General features: G+C 39.4%; 2 protein-coding genes across 2 annotated transcripts in view; one reads left to right on the top strand and one right to left on the bottom strand.

Annotated features, from left to right (window-relative positions):
- POLR2B (RNA polymerase II subunit B) overlaps positions 1 to 5,608 on the top strand; it is a 43,800-nt gene extending 38,192 nt beyond the window's left edge. Inside the window, exons 21-25 of the mRNA XM_020873869.2 lie at positions 175 to 282; positions 1,169 to 1,282; positions 1,686 to 1,846; positions 4,644 to 4,839; positions 5,357 to 5,608. Coding sequence (XP_020729528.1) covers positions 175 to 282; positions 1,169 to 1,282; positions 1,686 to 1,846; positions 4,644 to 4,839; positions 5,357 to 5,446 — 669 coding nt within the window. The 3' untranslated portion in view covers positions 5,447 to 5,608. The remainder of the gene's footprint in view (positions 1 to 174; positions 283 to 1,168; positions 1,283 to 1,685; positions 1,847 to 4,643; positions 4,840 to 5,356) is intronic.
- Positions 5,524 to 18,565, bottom strand: part of IGFBP7 (insulin like growth factor binding protein 7) — a 75,904-nt gene continuing 62,862 nt past the window's right edge. Inside the window, exons 2-5 of the mRNA XM_070458385.1 lie at positions 17,214 to 17,323; positions 7,864 to 7,980; positions 7,106 to 7,232; positions 5,524 to 5,789 (exon numbers count right to left, since the gene is read on the bottom strand). Coding sequence (XP_070314486.1) covers positions 5,770 to 5,789; positions 7,106 to 7,232; positions 7,864 to 7,980; positions 17,214 to 17,323 — 374 coding nt within the window. The 3' untranslated portion in view covers positions 5,524 to 5,769. The remainder of the gene's footprint in view (positions 5,790 to 7,105; positions 7,233 to 7,863; positions 7,981 to 17,213; positions 17,324 to 18,565) is intronic.

Genomic DNA, 18,565 nt, shown 5'->3' with positions numbered 1-18,565 from the left:
AGGCTATAGTCCATAGAGTTGCAAAGAGTCAGACACGACTGAAGCAGTTTAGCATGCATACTATGTTGAACAGAGTTTAGGACATAGAAAAGTTCAGATGAAGGGGAGTCAGTTCTCGTTCTGTAGCTAAGAGATTTAAGTTTTTAAAGTGTCTTTTAAAAAATTCCTTTATAGGATATGCCTTTCACCTGTGAAGGTATCACCCCCGATATCATCATAAATCCCCATGCCATCCCCTCTCGTATGACCATTGGTCACTTGATTGAATGTCTTCAAGGGAAGGTAAGAGATTTTCTTTACAGATATAGGTCTCAAATTGATGTTTCTTCCAAAGTGTTAGGTGATTTCTCTCTTTCTGAGCCAGGGTACTGTGGAAAAAGCCAGTGTGACACTTATTTTCCTGCTTTTAAATTGGTTTGATTATGTCTGTCTTTCTTTTTGCAAAAATTTGCAAAGTTATGACTAAAAATTCTTGCAAAATTTACTATATACAGTCTTTGAATGTATGGTTATTCTTTTGATTGGTTCTTCCTTATAAGTGGTGGTTAGTTCATTGTGACCCTAATGGTTTTATAGCTGTGATATTAGCTATGCATGTGTCTTTCAGTGGAGGTTTTCTGTTTTTAAGGATCTTATTAAGGTGGAGTAGCTACAGCTTAACACATGGATGGCTTGGTTTTAAGGATTAAAATGTCATCTTCCTTGAGTCATAGTATTGAGAGTCACATTCTTTTTGTATGTGGTCTCACAGAGAGCTTCCTATTTGAAGGCTTAATAGGTAATTTGTTCCATTTTATGTAAGATGCTAATAAAATGCACCTTATGATGTAACAGCTTTCTATAACATAGATATTTAAGTTAATTTGTAATCTTACGTTCAAAATCTTCCCCTTTTTTTTTGCATTCTTGCATAATTTTAATTCAATTCTTGCAATACCAAAGTAGGTGAGTCAGTGACAGTGTTAATAGGGACATATTCAAAGATATCTAGAAGCCAGGAGTAGAAGTGAGCTGGAATGCTCCTTATCATGGTGACCTCAATTCCATGACCCCAATCTTCCCTTTCTTAGAAAGGGTTTTTTTTTTTTAAACTGACTATATTTGTATTAACATAGACTTCTAAAGAGAGACAGAAGGAAGCAACCAAACATTACTTTTCTTTTTAAAGGTATCAGCTAACAAGGGTGAAATTGGTGATGCCACTCCATTCAATGATGCTGTTAATGTGCAGAAGATTTCTAATCTTTTATCTGATTATGGCTACCATCTCAGAGGAAATGAGGTATGTTTGCTTTTACTTTGGTAATTTGTTAAGTATACTCTTTGCACATGTGTTATTTCATTCTTAAAAAAATAAATCTTTCATTGAAGTATACCACATAATTCAAATATATACATAAACCATAAATGTTCAGGTTGATAAATTTTCACAAAGTGAAAGGTGTGACTGGCACCCAGATCTTGAAAAGAAAATGATCAGACTCCTTTTCTGCCTGATGCTCTCTTGTGTCCCCTTCTAGTCACTATCTTCATACCCCAACCCCAAGGTAATTACTCCTTTTATAGCATAGATTATTTTAGTCTGTTTTAATTTGTATAGAAATGGAATGTATAGTATATGTACATATATTCTTTGAACTTGTTTAATAATTTTAAGTCTGTACTTCAAAATCTGCTTGTTTCAGGTCTTATACAATGGATTCACTGGTCGAAAAATCACATCACAGATTTTTATTGGCCCCACTTATTACCAGCGTTTGAAGCATATGGTGGATGATAAGATTCATTCTCGTGCTCGGGGACCTATTCAGATTCTTAATAGACAACCGATGGAGGGTAGATCTCGGTAAGAGAGCTGTATCATCGATCTTATATAAAAGAATAGTTCTCTTATTTCTTGATTACAGGATCCCAAAAGACTTTTGTGTGGGAGCTGGTATCTTTTGATATTTATCATGTGAGAAAGAAAACTGAGAAAGGTTTAAAATATTTATTGCTTGGTTTAAAAAATAATAGTAACAAATCCATTATACATTAACATAAATAACATTTTAAGTGAAAAATATTTTCCAGATAAATTTAGTAATAAGTGACATTGGTTTATCTTTTTGAAAATCTTCTTAATGAACTGGTTTGTGAGAAGATAGCTAGATTCTTGATTCTTGTGTTTGCTTCTGCATTTAATCCATTGCAGGATTTTATTTTTTATAATTATGTGACCTCACACAGACTTATGGTTGGAAGGGAAGAATATTTTAGTAATTTTCAGGTGACTATGGATTTTTTTTTTGATGCTGCACTAGAGTGACAAGTTGTCCTTTCTGAAAGGTTAGTTGTGATGTAGAATCTGGAACCACTTAAGTGAATCTTTTATATTGAAATCCATTGTCCTGTCTTATACTTTGATTGCATCTTTTATACTTACATAGTTTCGTAGTCTCAGTTGGTTATTTGGAAAATATTTTCATTGAGTTGTGTAGATTTTTACATGTTGACACATTTCATTATACCAAAAACAATTTCACATTTGTGAGCATCACCATCATGTCATCAGAAAGTTTTTAAGTATTGGGAAGTTATCAAGCTCAGAGTGTTGGATAGAGGTTTTCTTTTTCTAAAATTCTCCTTTTTGATTGAAAACTCAATTTTTAATCATTTACAAGAAATATTTAAAATTTTTTTCCTTGAGTGAAAAAAATGCCAAATATCTTAAGACTGAATTAACATAGTTGGTGCTAATGTTGGCAGATTAACATAATTGGTGTCAGCTCTTTTTTCAAATATAAAAGATATTCCATGATAAAAGTGACTAGTTCATAATTGTGCAAGCACTTTACTTCAAGACCCCCATCTTTAGTATACAACTAAAGTGCCTTAAAGTGCCTTATGAGAACTCATTTTATCAGACTGTTAAAAACTAGGTACTCAGGGGTCAAAGTTGAATAAAATAATCATTTTTTTTTTACTGCTTCATTAATGGCATTCTTTATAGAAAACTGGTTTTCTCACCTTCAGATACACTGGAGAATACGATTGCTAGTAATGTATGGTTCTGCCCCCCTGATGTGTTCAGGTGCCAGCAGTTTGTGCCGTTACTTTTGCAACTGTCAGTGCAAATGTCAACACAGTGAAAGAAGCAAATGTGTCATTAGTGTTATTGTAAAAGCAGATTTCACCCTCCAGAGTCCATAGACCACACTCTCAGAACTCCTGCTTTAAAAGATAGGAAAGTTATAAAAGCAATCACAGTACCTCCTTAATATTATTAAATATCTAGTGTTCAGATTTCCTTGACAGTTGCGTAGTTTTTAAAAAACGTTTGTTGGTTTCAATTAGGATACAAATAAGGCCCATGCTATGCAGTTGATTGATACATGTCAAGTTTTTTTCCTTAATCTATGGGTTACCCTTCAGCTTTTTTTCCTTGCACTTTATTTGTTGGATTGTTTGTCATGGAGGGTTTCTCACAGACTGGATTTTTTGAATTGTGGGATCTTAGTTATTTAACCAGAGATTGAACTTGGGTGCCAGCAATGAAAGCGCCAAGTCTCTCACAGTTTGGATTTTTGTTGATTGTACTCCTGGGCTCTGTGTGCCTATTTCTTGTAAATAGCTAATTGGATCTAGAGCCTCGATGAGGTGAAGGGTTTGTGTTCTTTAATAGTAACACTTAAAAGGCAGTATTCAAAATTGTATACTTTCCATATCTGGTTGTTTCTCTTTTGTGACTTTAGTAGCTGTTAATGATTATTAATGTTCATTACCTAAAACCTTTAATTAAATAGGGATTGCAGACTGATGAGATTCTAACTTTATCATTCCTTCATTTATTAGCTGGGACAGTTTCATAGAGAGAAATTTTGTTTCATCATCCGGTTACCTGCTGACATAGTTCATATAGTAAAAGACATGATAAATGCTTGATTCTTTCCTTTTATTTACCAGTTTTCAAAATGATGAGTAGGTTACTTAGTATCCTCTAAAGCTGACCAAGTGTTTTGTTTTTGGTAATATCATTAGAAGTTCTTTAGTCATATGTGTTTTATGTATATATATATTTGTGTGTGTGTATATATATATTCCCATGAAACCATTCTTTATCTTTTATATAGAAGAATAGTAAGGAAGCCATCACCATCTACTTGCCTGGCCAGCAGAACAATGCATTTCATTTCACTTACTAAACTGGGGAAACCTGTAACTGATTTACCTGTTCTTTCCATTACTTGTGCCAATGTGCATTTATTGTTTCAGGTTTGATTGCTTGGGAGTCTCATTCATGGAGAAGCTACTTTATTTAGATTAACTTTTATTATTAAATTTTTAGCATACAGATGAATTTGAATAAGTTAAATAATAATCTTACAAGATTTTATTCTGTATGTCATTGTATTTTATTTAAAAAAGTATATGCTATACTTAAGAAACTAATGTGTTTACTCTGTTTGGGGACCTTCTAGTGTACATCAAATAGTTGGTAGACTTCTTAGCCTCCTAACCATGTTGACAGAATACAAGAGTAGAAAAATTGGAGTCTAGTTCTCATTCTTTACTAATGTTACTTTTTATACTTGCCATTAGTCAAAGTGGTATTGGTAACAGAAAATCAGTACAAAATAGCCTGTTGTTTTTTCCCATAATAGTGATGGTGGCTTGCGTTTTGGAGAAATGGAACGAGACTGTCAGATTGCCCATGGAGCAGCCCAGTTTTTAAGGGAAAGATTGTTTGAGGCATCAGATCCGTATCAGGTTCATGTTTGCAATCTTTGTGGGATAATGGCAATTGCTAACACCAGAACCCATACATATGAATGCAGGGGCTGCCGAAATAAAACCCAGGTATGTATAAATAAAACCAGGTATTCCTGGCAGTTATTATCTATTCAGGACATGACCATGTTTGCCTAATCATCCAGGCAGATTTAGTGTGGTGAACAGATTGGTGTTTTCACAATTGTGGTAGCATTTTTCTATAAGATTCCTGGTTTTAAATGAAGAAAAAGATATCAGTTCTGTTTTTCTAAAAACTAGTTTAAGTTTTAGCGTGGCAATTTCTCTAAGCTGTTCATCTTTTGGAAATAATAAGGTCTTGTACAAGGAATTTTAAACAATGAGAAAGGTGAATTTCACCTTTCATTGAGAAAGGTGAATATAAATTAAGTCTGACAGAAAGGGTAGAATACCAAAGCCTGTTAGGAGAAAGAGCCACCATAGGCCAAGGTGCCAGGATGAGTGTTAGCAGCCCACTCATTGGTTCATCGCCTCTAGTACCAAGTCTGTGGCTTTTCCGGGCGGTAGGGAAGTGGGGTTATTTCAGTACAGCTTTGCTAATTGCCTCTTTTTTCTCCTTCCCCAGATCTCTTTGGTTCGAATGCCTTATGCGTGCAAACTGCTGTTTCAGGAGCTCATGTCGATGAGCATTGCACCTCGAATGATGAGTGTTTAGCTCTTTTAAAACATCTTTGTGTCTTGTTTCTATGATACAGCTTAAAAAAATTTTTTTAAAACAAAAATGTACTGCGCTGTGAGAAAACACACTTTATTTGTTTTGTTTAATGATATGCATGCTTTTCTTCTGTAAATAGACAATAAATTTTTGTAGATAGTCTTGGTGTGTTATCTTAATTTTGTATTTCACTGTGTAAAATCAGTGAATATAGCTAAAGTGTTAGTGGACTGGATGAAAAGAAACTGGTTACTAGGCAAGAACAGGGGGCTGTAGTTACCCGCGACTACTTTTAGCTATGCAGACTAATGCATTCTGCAGGTTTACAGCTCAGCACCTTCACCTGTTTAAAAAAAAAAAGGATAAGTTAGTTACACATATGGATATGGTTTGATTTTCTAATTTTGAGGTAGTGTAGTGTTTCCAAATAAATCAAGATGTTAAAATGTGGGGATAAAGAATGTGTGAGGATAAATTGATAACAGTGGACAGTGGGAGTGCTCTTTGCATTTGAACTATCTGTATATGATTTTTAGATGTGGAAGGTGATTTTGTTGTACTGGTCCATCTGTAGGAGAGGGACCTTATTATAGAACTGGGAGAAGCACATTTCATAGATGAGCAAGATAGCTAGAGAGAGACTAAGGAACTTTGCTTTGTCTTCCAGTTCTTATTCAGAATTGAAAGTGGAATAATCAATGGTAGAGCTGAGGCTCAAACATGCCTCTGAGCTGCTGCTGTTTGTTCCATCACTTGGCTTTACACATCTTGGCTGAAAAGAGTCTGATCAAACACATCTTTACTTCATATTTCTTCCTTTCATACCACAGCTGAGTGGTCCACACAGTGGAATGGTTTTTACAAATGCTAACAATAAATTTTGTTTTTTTTTTTTGGCTTAAGAAAAAACCAGTTCAGACATCAGTCTAACAGAACTATATAAATGGAAAGTAGCATGACTCTCATTGACAGTGAAGTGGATAGAGGCAGAACAGAATTGAATACCTGCCAATATACTCCTTCAGGTTTTTTCTTATAAAAGCTCAAAGTGAAGGACCAGAATTGTCTACAAATCATTTCCTTTTAAACGGGAATCTAATATAATAGTCACAACATCAAGGAAAATGCGGTGAAGATAGATAGAAAGTTATGGGAAATATAAACCATTCTAATCAGGTTTGAGTTTTGACTCTTACATGTAAGATAAAGTGAAAGCATCTAAGTCATAATAATAGCATTCCATCAACCACTGAATGTTCTTTTGGAGCCATGCACTCTAAGTTTTGATTACATACTTAATGCCATTCCCTTGTGGATTCCTAACATCAACAGAATTTCATTAAGAGCTGTCTGATACTTTTATACTTGGTTTTGTGCTTTATTAATCAGAAGCACTAAGGAAACAAATGTTAATCACTCAGTCATATCTGACTCTTGTGCGACCCCTGGACTGTAGCCCACCAGGCTCCTCTGCCCATGAGATCCTCCAGGCAAGAGTACTGGAGTGGGTTGCCATTCCCTTCTCCAGGGGATCTTCCCAACCCAGGGATCAAACCCAGGTCTCCCACATTGCAGGCAGATTTTTTACTGCCTGAGCCAGAGGGAAGCCCAAACAAAAGCACTAGTCATTTTTAAATGCTTATGAGATTTATTACCTACCTTTTTTCACTGGTATTTCATGTAAGGCATCAACCACTGTAATTTTTGCTGATGCTGAAGCCTGTCCTTGGGAGTTGGATGCATGGCACTCATATTCTCCGGCGTCTTCCTTACTAAGAGGAGATACCTGTGAAAGAAAAAAAGATCTTCAGTTTCTCTGTGGTCATCTTTTTCCAGTGGCCTCAATTAAGTCATTTCATAAGTTTCCTAACATGACCAAGGGGATTCATGGCAAAGATGCTGCTAGAAGTAGTACTAGTCCTGTGCTAGGAGTAATTATGTAGCTATCAAATGCTCTGCCAGGAGGATTCCTACTATGAGAAAAAGCCATGGACAACTTTAGATCACACTGCATAGGTTAAAAACAGGATAAGTGCACATATCCTTGTTTGAGGGAGACCCTCGTGTAGGGTATGTGATCTAAGAAGTAGGGACACTAGCCTTGTATGTCCATGGCTATCAAAGATCAAGTAAAGTAATAACTGATTAATGTGTGGGTCATTTAGTTCCCTTTTGCTTTGAACTAGGGGGCAAAAATTGGTTCTCATTTATTTGCTAATTTCCAAAACATCCTAATAAACTCCAGCTATTTGTTTTTTGTCTGTTTCCTCTGAAAGAGAAAGCCGCTCTGTGGTAAGACTGTTCTAAAGAGATGTGGAGGCGCGGGCGAGTGCTTCGAGCCTGGCAGGACTGGCACCTCCAGCAGGTTTGCTGTGTCTTAATTCTAAGGGTGAAGCACTTGTCAGCTTGGTACTCACCAGCACCCAGCCAGTGACTTCATGCTTCTCTGGACCGCCCCGGGTCTGGATGGCCAGATTGTCTCGGTCGCCAGGCAAGAGTTCTGTTCTTTGAACTCCATAGTGACCCCTTTTTACCTGCAAAAAAAGCAGGGAGGCGGGGGAACAGTCTTGAGTTCTCTGCACTGAATCATCAACTTGGAAGTGGCCAGTATTTCTAGAATTGCACAGGGTATACATCAGAATTTCTAACTGGATTAAACCTAGCAGTTTCCATATTACTCTCTCCTACATACTTAACGTAGAATATACATTCTCTTTTATTCCTTCCTCTAAGCTTGTATATTTAAAATTAACGTATGTTTTTGCATGCTTGGGGAATATGAACTCGTACTTTCCTGCCACTGGCTGCCGTCATTCACTCAAACCCTTGTAAATTCTGCTTGTCAGCGTTGGGCCTTGTTTGCCATATGCCATTTTGACAAACCATCGCCGTCTTAGGTCTGACACTTGGGACCTTGTGTAAGAGCGCACCTCCTGCAGCTCTTCCCTAACAGCCTCATCAATAGAAAATAACGAGTCCAAAGCCGACACTGTTCCTCTGTTCGGAGGGCTAAGGGTTTGTTTATCAAATGATTTACTAAAAGGCCTGAGAGCAAAAATGCCTAAGTACAAGCTGTCATTGTTCTCTTACAGCAAAACTTGCTGCATATACCTGTGCAGGTCATGATGAGATTCAGAAAGAGGAAGAAAAAACTCAGTTTCCTTGGCTTGAGGCCACTAGTGAATACTTCTACTTTCCTCCCCTCATTTTTTAAAAAGGCAAACAGTATCTGTTCATCATATAAACTTTGGAAAATATATAAAGATTCACAAAACAATAAAATTTGCCCATAACCTCTCCATACATATACATTTAGCATAAATTTCTAGAAGCAGAATTGTTGAGACACAGAATATAAATATGTTAAGGCTTGTGATAATGATAGGTTTAAAAATATATATCAAAGAATACATGAGGCAATGTTTATTTCCATCCCAGGCCATCTTTAAGAATTGGGTTGATGTTTATTGTTATTAACCTTTGTAATTAGAAAGATGGATTTACATTCTCAAATAGGTAGTTTTCCTTTCCTCTTATAATTAAGCAAATCTTGAGTTAGACCACAGTATCTACTTTTTTTTGACACTACATCAGAGTTGCTTCTCTTACTTGTGAGCCCACTGCCAACACACAGTTTCTGAGCTATTGTCTCAGCATCAAAACCACCCTTTTATTTTCTGCTTCATGACAGCGGGATTGGCACTCTGCAAACTGTGTGGAATCTACGCTAACTCCTACTCTATTAAAAAACAAAACAAAACCCTAGGCGTTACTGATGTGGAGTGGCTGGTTTTCACCTGTTTGCTTTTTTTCCCCCTGAAAGTCCCCATTTTGCCACTATTAGAGAAAACTAGGTATCTAAGTATTTTTCTCAAATGCATCTTTTTTTTTTGTATTTTTCTGATTTATTTCACTAAGTGTAATATTCTCCAAATGAATTTTATAAAGGCAGATACATTTAGTAGGCCTCTTCTTCCCTTCCCTTCCCCAGGTAGCTGGCAGAAATGGTTTACACTAGTGCAGATTCTGAAGCAGTTACTTAAAAATGGTTTTAAATAATGGTTTTAAGTATTAATTTGATTCAGTGGTTAAAGTAATATGTCTGGTCTTGATATTCAGAATTCTTTAAGGATTTTGTATGTGACCAAAAACAGAAAAACACTACTGCATCAGATAGTGAATCTTGGCAACTGAGCTGTTTGTCCTCAGCTCATGTAGCTCTCAGGAAACAGCATTCTCTGCCAATTAATGACTCACTCTGTACCAAGAAACTTTTAAGTACTTGATTGTAAAATGAATACCTATATTCAACAAAACTCATATTTAATTAGCAGATTGTAAAAGTTTTATACCATGTAGAAAACACAGAAGAAGTACAAAGAATTTTTATACGGAAATTTTTTTTTATAGCAAACTCCTTTACCGCATTACTTATGTAAGGGGAACTTGATAAATACATTTTCAGTTTGAGAAAAAGATGCAGGCTGGGCTGACAGAAGTTCTACATATGTGCCATGGACTGGAGGTTTGTACAGCAGAAAAAACCACCTAGAAGTCACTGCTCACCACAGACTCAACTAGCGGGGAGAACCAGAAGGGGGAGACCCAGGAAGTCACCTCAACCCTCTCCAGTTGTATTTTAGCTGCAGCAAGCAATAACTAAGAAAAAGGTGCCAATGACTGCAGAATGATGCATTAGTCTGATTCCTACAGGTTGATAAACTTCAAGCATTCACTGAATTTCAGGGATCTTTTATGCAGCTTAGAACATATTTGCTGTGCCTTTCTGGTGAAGTTTCAGAACTTTAAGATGAAATAGAATCTATAACTATTACAATTTTCAGCCCCACAGCTACTGTAAACAAAAGACAAAATGGTTGTCTAGGAAAAAAATCTGTAATACATGACAAAGGGTCATTATCCTGAATGTGCAAAAAACCACAAAATGATAATAAGAATTGACCCTGTGGACAAATGAGTAAAGGCTAGAAACAGGTAGTTCATATAAAAAGAAAATCTAAATATGAAAGTATTTTCAATGTAGTCAAGGAAATAAAAGCAATAATGATACTTCTCATCATTAACAAAACTTAAAAAGAGGTAATATTCAGTGCTGGTGAGTATGCAGGGAAATGACACCCATACATTGCTGGGGGGGAGGGTGAACTGTTACAATGAATACAGAGCACCACAGCAATCACACAAGAGAAAGAAAAGATAATCCAAGTGGAAGGGAAGAGGTAAAATTGTCATTATATTCAGATGGCATGATTCTGTATATAGAAACCCCTAACAATTGCATAAAACTACTAGCACTGATAAATGAATTCAGCAGGATACAAGAATAACATACAGAAGCCAGTTACATTTCTTGACATTAACAATGAAATACTGAAAGGGAATGCAAAAAAAAGAAAATATTGCATCCCCCAAAGTAAAACACTTATTAATGAACCTGGGCAAGGATGTGAAAGACATATTCTGAGAACTGTAAAACATTAATAAAGAAAACTGAAGATGATTCAAGGACATGGAAAGATCCCCTGGAGAAGGGAATGGTAACCCACTCCAGTATTCTTGCCTGGAGAACTCCATGGACAGAGGAGCCTGGCGGGCTACATAGTCCATGAAGTGGAAAAGAGTCGGACATGACTGAACAACTTTTACTCACTCACTCATGTTCTTGGACTGGAGGAATTAATATTGTTAAAATGGCCATACTACCCAAAGCAATCTACAGATTGAATGCAATCCCTATCAAATTACCCATGATATAGAAAAATTACCTATTTTTCACAGAACTAGAACAAGTAATCCTCAACTTATATGGAACCATAAAAGACCCAGAATTGTCAAAGCAGTCTTGAAGAAAATACAAAGCAGGAGGCATAAGCCTCCAAGGCTTCAGACAACACTGCAAAGCTACAGATATTGACACAGACAGACATGGGTCAATGGAACAGATAGAGAACATGGAAATAAACCCACACACCTGTGGTTGGTTAGTATTTGACACAGGAGGCAAAAATACACAATGTGAAAAACAGTCTCCTCAACAAGTGGTATTGGGAAAGCTGGATAGCCACACGTAAATCAATGAATTTAGAATATACCCTCTCACCATACACAAAATATATACAAACAGCTCATACAACTTAATAACAACAACAAAAAAAAAACCCCAATTCAATCGAAACATGGTAAGACCTAAATAGACATTTCTCCAAAGAAATACAAATGGTAATAGGCACATGAAAAGATACTCAATGTCAGTAATTAGTAGAGAAACGCAAATCAAAACTACAATGGTAGGTATCACTCACACCAGTCAGAGTGGCCATCATTAAAAACTACAAATAACCAATGCTGGAGAGGATGTGCACAAGGGAACCCTCCTACATCGTTGGTGAGAACGTGAGTTGGTGCAGCCACTATGGAAAACAGTGTGCAGTTTCCTCAGAGAACTAGAATTTTAACTTCTGATTCGGCAATCCCACTCCTGGGTATATATCCAAACAAGACTATAATCCAAAAAGATACATGCACCCCTATGTTCACAGCATTATTCACAATATCCAAGACGTGGAAACAAGTAAATATCCATTGACAGAAGAATGGATAAAGAAGATATAGACTTATATACAGTGGGATATACTCAGCCACAAAAAGAGCAAACTAACGCCATCTGCAGTAACACGGATCTAGAGATTATCATACCAAGTGAGGTGAATCAGGAGAAAGGCAACACCATATGGTGTCATTTATATGTGGAATCCAATATGGCACAAATGAACCTATTAACACAAAACAGACATAGACTCACAGACATAGAGAGCAGACTTGCGGTTGTAGTCTACGGCCATACCACCCTGAACACGCCCGATCTCGTCTGATCTCGGAAGCTACGCAGGGTCGGCCCGGTTAGTACCTGGGTGGGAGAACAGACTTGCGGTTGTAAAGAGGGGAGGGGGTTTGCGGAGGGATGGAGTGGGAAGCTGGGATCAGCAGATGAAAGCTATTAATGCATACAGAATGGATAAGCAACAAGGTCCTACTATATAGCTCAGATCATAATATTCAGCACCCTATGATAAACCATAATGGAAAAGAATGTAAAAAGAGAGAAGGTATATATCTATAACTGAATCACTTTCCTGTACAGCAGAAATTAACACAATATTGTAAATCAACTACATTTCAATGAGAAAGAAAAGAAACCAGACAGAACTCCTTGAAGACAGGAACCAATGAGACTAACAGAATGCATGAGACTTTGCAGATAAGAAATAATGTTTATTGTATTCAGGGTACTAAGGAGTTCTCTCAAAAGGTACAGTGCCTCCAACATGTTTAACATTTTCATAATTATTAAAATCAGGTGGTAAAGTGTTTTTTTAAATGAAAATATTCTGACGATGTCTATTAAGACTAAAATAAATCTTTTGACTTAGTCATGTATCTTTGGGGGAATCTATCCTATAGGGAAAAAAGTCAGTTGCATGTAGGATATGTATACTCAAATATTTAAGGCGATATTTATTTAAGGTGATGAAAAGTTAGAAACACAGAAATTGTGTTTAATAATTATGGAACACCCACAGTTGGAATATTATGTAGTCCTTGAGAAGCAGGCTGGGAGGGATGCCCATGAAATATTTCTTGAAAAAAACAATTTCAAAAAAAATAAACAAACAATTTCAGAGAAATTGCAAAACTTCATTCCCATTTCAACCCATACTCTGGGAATATGTGTTTGTATACATATGGGCATGAATGGGGTATAGAAAGACACAAAGTTCATATTGGTTATTTCAAGGAGGGGAAGGAGGCGGGAGGACATTATGAACATCTTTGGATAGTTTCTCCTTCTTTAACAATCACTCTTTTTTTAACTGAAAAAAAAAAAAAATCTTAGAGGTCCTGAGCCCTAATCTGAAAAAATGTTCAGGCAGGAAAAGAATGGAATAGAAAGCCTCTTAATCTTGGAAACACCTAAATGTTTGGAAGGAATTCTGGTCTCTCGCCTTCCCTGTAAGCATCCCTCTGACTTACCAGGGTTAAGGTAAATACAGCTTTTTCAGTTCATTTCCCCATTTCAAAATATGGCTCTTGTAATCTTTGTAGGCTGGGTGTTTTTTTTTTAATAAAAAAGTTTTTATTGGGGTATAGCTGCTCCCTCTAGAGCAAACTCCAGGAGATAGTGGAGGGCAGGGAAGGCTGGCATGCTGTGGTCCATGGGGTCACAGAGTCAAACACAACTTAGCAAGTGAACAACAACAGTTGCTTCACAACGTTGTGTTATCTTTCACTGCACAGCAAAGTGAGTTAGCTATCTGTGTGCATATACCCCCTCTCCTTAATCTCTCCTTCCCACTGAGCTCACCCCAGGGCACTGGGGAGAATGCCCTGTGCTGACCAGCGCATCAGTTACCCATTTCACACACACTGCTCTGCCGTGCTGAGTCGCTCAGCCGTGTCCAACTCTTGGCAAGCCCGTGGGCTGTGGCCCGCCAGGCTCCTCTGTCCACAGGGACTCTCCAGGAAAGAAGTACTGGAGCGGGTTGCCATGCCCTCCTCTAGGGGGTCTTCCCAACCCAGGGATCGATCTCCTGCATTGCAGGTGGATTCTTCACTGAGCCCCCAGGGAAGCCCATTTTACACATAGTAGTATATATGCCAATCCCAGGAGTTTTGTTTAAAAAAAAAACCCTATATATATATGTATGAGACTTGTTAAGGTCACACGATAAGTACTGGTCAGAATAGCACAGGCCACTCAGCACGCTGGGCCTGCCATAGAACTGTCATCATAGCCAGAAGGGCCTCACAGAGAAGAGTCATCCTGTTAGTTCTGCTGCTGCTAAGAATCTTTGAGCAAGAAAGACACGCTACCTTCTTGGAACCTCAGTTTAACAAAGGAGGATTCTAAGATTCATTTATGTCCAAAAAGCAGTTCCATGCTTAAATTGGATTTGACAGGTGATCTTAAGTATAAATCTGTATTTCTTAACAGTCTGGTTACAAGGGGAGTGGAGGAGAAAATAAATGGCCTGTTTAATTCTTTAGGTCAGTGACTTTCAAAGTGCTCTGACATGGCTCATAGTAAGAAACACATTTTGCATTGCTATCTGGAATATACAGAAGAAAAGCTTTATGAAATACCTTTACTAAAGGACTTCCCTGGTGGTACAGTGGATAAGAATCCACCTACCAATGCAGGGGACAGGGGTTGGATCCCTGGTCCAGGAAGATCCCATATGCCTCAGAGCAACGACAATCCGGGCGCCACAAGCACTGAGGCTGAGTGCTGCAGCTACTGAAGCCTGTGTGCCTAGAACCTGTGCTCCCCAACAAGAGAAGCTACCCAAAGAAGCCTGTGCCTCTCAACAAAGAGTGACCCCCGACTCACTGCAGCTAGGGAAAGCCTGCGTGCAGCAACAAACACTGTAACCAAACATAAATAAAAAAGAAATAGCTTTACTAACTGTGCCTTTACTTAAGGTATTTTCTGTTCTACTTTTTAATCTTTAAGAAAATACTGGTTGTGATCTCTACACTAAATTCAAGACTCACTGATGGGTCACGGTCTATAGTTTGAACAACACTGCTTTATTTTAGGTCATGCATGTAGCAAATTACATTATGAAGACAGAAGAAAATCAGCAGAACCTGGAAGTAGGGTTTTTGTTTGTTTCAGATGGTCTATAGAAAAAAAATTTTTTCTGTTTCTTTCTCCTCGCTCCCACTCCATCCATTCCCACCCTCCCCCAGAACTCCTCCAGTTGACAAGCCCTCAAGGGATCCAAGGGATCAATCCCAGAGGATCTCCAAGTTTAAAGGAAAAGATTCCTGAGGCTAATTTACTCCCTGTGTGTGGGTACATTAGCTGCAAGGATGGCCAGAGAAAGGACCGAATTACTCTCTGCCAAGATTTGTCATGATGTTGGGTCTTGTCAAGATCTTTCATGATCTTTCATGGCCTGGGTCACCCTGGCTTCTCACTGTGTGACCCTTAGAGAGCTGCACAGAGCTTTTCATGGGAATCCTGTGAAAAAGTTGTTCCTTACCTCTTCACCCCCTGGAACAAACCAGAAACCTCCGACTAAGCAATGAGGAGCACCAGCAGCTTTCACTGAAGGCCAAGAGGAATACATCCATCAGTTGAGTTTATGCTCCTCACTGCTCCTGCCTTCCCTTTAAAAAAGTAGTTTACTGAGGTAAAGTTTCATCCCTCCGTTTAAAGAAATCTCAGCTGTAAAGGGCGGCTTCCGTCACCCCAGGCAGGTTCTGGAGTCACCCTTGTTCTGCTCCTACGACAAGGCTCCATGAGGGCGCCACACCCCTCTGGCCACACGGGGGAGCCAGAGGTTAGCAGGTGACCCAACCTGGGTCAGAGTTCTTCTGTGGGAATTTTACAAAGTAGCGCAGGGATACCCTCTTTCCTCTGAGGTCTTTGGAGTGGCTGGCGACAATATCGCCCATAGCAGGAGGAATCTTTCTGCAGCACAAGGAGAAAACGAGATCCCCTACACCAAGAACAAACAGCCAAGAGCTGGAGTTGTGACCCCACTGGGCGCCGGGACGCAGGTGCCCTTGAGGCTAGAATCATCCCTCTCCCCCACCCCCATTTTGTTGGTGTTCCCTAAACTAGTGTGAAGTGAGTCTCTGCAACTTGCAGCAGAAAGAGTTCTGACTATGGGAGCCACGATCACTCCTGGAGTTCCAGGAGTTGCTCCTCTGTTCAGACACCAAATCAAGTAATCAGGGCAGACGTCATCCATCTCAGAGCCTGCTGGAGAAGCAAGCCAGCTGAAGAGGGACTTCCGGCTATGCCTCTCAACTGAAATAAGGTTTCCCTTTTGTTAGCATGAGCTTGATGATATATACTCCACAGACTTGGGAGGTGTAAACAAGTCAAAAAGTGTAAGGGCACTAAGGTAATGTACATTATGACTGCGAAGTGTTACAGTATCAACTGACTTGGCCAATCTTTTCTCGTCCTTCTGCAGGCGTGCAAGGAATTTGTTGTCCATTATATGTGAAGATAACACTCATATACGAGATAACGCTCTTCAAAGGGAAACATTTTCAGGAAGAGTAGCTAACTGCCTGAGCGCCAGTGATTGAGCCGGGCGACTTCCTATGTGATCTTTATAAGAATTCCAAGCTGCGTTCATCACACAGCAGAAAAACTGAGGTCTAGGGCGACCTTCTCCCCAGGGAACATTTGATAATGTCTGGAGGCATTTTTAACTGTCACAGTGGAGTGTGTGTGTGTGTGTGTGTGCACGCACATGTGAGAATGCACACGCGCTCCTGGCATCTAGGGGGTAGAGGCCAGGGACGCTGCAAACTACATACAGTGCATAGGGCAGCCCCCGCAGCAAAGAAGCATCTGGCTCAAGATGTCAACAGTGCTGCCGCGGAGAAACCCTTACCTAGAGAGAACCCGGCCAGCCCGCCTAAGGAGCTCACAGTCTTAGGCACCATGTTATACTGAGGTACACACGTGCACTCAGGGGGTGGGATGTGTGCTCAGCATCACAGCTCCTCCAGTCCCCCAGGCTCGGTGCTGGGGAACTGCTAACAAGAGCAAAGAGGGACTATTCCGGAGGGCAGGGAGGTCGTTTGAGGAGACACAGGGCCGGTGTCCGGAAGACTGTGGGAAAGCCTTGACTGGCTGAGGATTCTAGGCCATTCCTCTCCCATGCAGTGTAACTACTCATTGGTCAGTCTAGGGTGTCTTCCTGAAGTCTCCGCCACTGACCTTGTTCCAGATGAGGACAGGGGTGGGGATTCCGATGACCTCGCAGCTCAAATACACCTGGGCACCAGTGACATTCCAGATGTCCTTGGGGGGCGTCACGATCGAAGGACCTAGGGGAAGGTGCACAAAGCCAAATCGTGTTTTTAAACAGTGTTTAACATCTGTCAGCACGCTAGAAATCTGCGTTACTAGAAGTAAATACTTGATTATGTTAGGGAGACTGTCCCCTCCATTGGTTATCTGAAGTTACTTTCAAAGACCAGACCAGCTTCTCCCAGCCACCAGCAGGATTTTAAGCTATAATTCGGTGATGCATACATTTTGACAGTCAGAAAACAATTAGAAAGAAAAATTTATTGCTTACAAAATTTTCTTCTCCTGTGATTCATGCTTAAATGAGTTTTAATTTACCAGCTGTTGTGCTTATCTGCAACTTTCCAATTAATATAGTGAACTCCCAAAATATTTAATGTTTTTCTTTTTTATATACTAGTATTTCTGTTTAGAGAGGGGGGCAACAACCAATCTTTACTCTTTGGGTAATAGAGGGAAAAAAAAGTCTCAGAAGATTTTTGCAAATGCGCTCCACTGTTAATTCACCAGGCACAGCCCCAGGCGCCTGAGAGAGTCCACGTTAGAGGGAAGGAGCCTGGAATCCCGGGAGACAGTACAGTACTTCCAGAACCAAACCTGGCCCAAAGTCAAAGCTTGAGGCCATTTCTTCAAAGAATGAGTTAATTATTCCCTCTGAATTTCAGCTCTCCACTGCTTTGGGTCTTGGAGCTGAATAAAGTATCTAACTGCAAGGACATCTTGCATCAGAGTCCTGGGAAACGGACAACCTTCCCTTGGGGCCTGGAAAGTTTTCTGGCATAATCAGCATTCAAAGGGCACGAAGTCTCCCCTCTTGCAACAGGCTATTTCCAGCCCACAATTAATTTCTTGAAACAGAAAGGAAATGACAACAGCATGTAAGAGTTTTCCCACTCATCTCAAGTACTGAAAGCTGATTTTTAAAAAATCCCTCAGGGTAGTTTTATTTTTTCCCTTTGTAAGAGCAGGCAAAACATAGTTTTGAAAGCTCTAAATATATTTCTTGCTTCCTTCCCTCTAAAGCCTAGATTTGAAAGGAAGCATGTCTCTCGGCCAGGGGTCTCAGGCATTTCTGTGGCAAACGTGGGCGCAGTGAGCACCTCGGTGTGGACTGCTGGCTCTGTTTCCGACGTCGCCTCGTCTGTCCTCACCAACACCAGGCCCCCGCAAAGGGCAGGGCTGGGCCTCACCGCATCTTGGGCTCCCTCTAGGGCCCTGGGACCCAAAGAACTTGGACACCACACAGCGGATCTGGCTCA

The sequence above is a fragment of the Odocoileus virginianus genome, chromosome 29, assembly GCF_023699985.2.
Source record: "Odocoileus virginianus isolate 20LAN1187 ecotype Illinois chromosome 29, Ovbor_1.2, whole genome shotgun sequence".
In the NCBI taxonomy this organism is placed as follows: domain Eukaryota; kingdom Metazoa; phylum Chordata; class Mammalia; order Artiodactyla; family Cervidae; genus Odocoileus; species Odocoileus virginianus.
The sequence above is the reverse complement of the archived record's forward strand: the minus strand, read 5'-3'. Positions and strand labels throughout refer to the sequence as shown.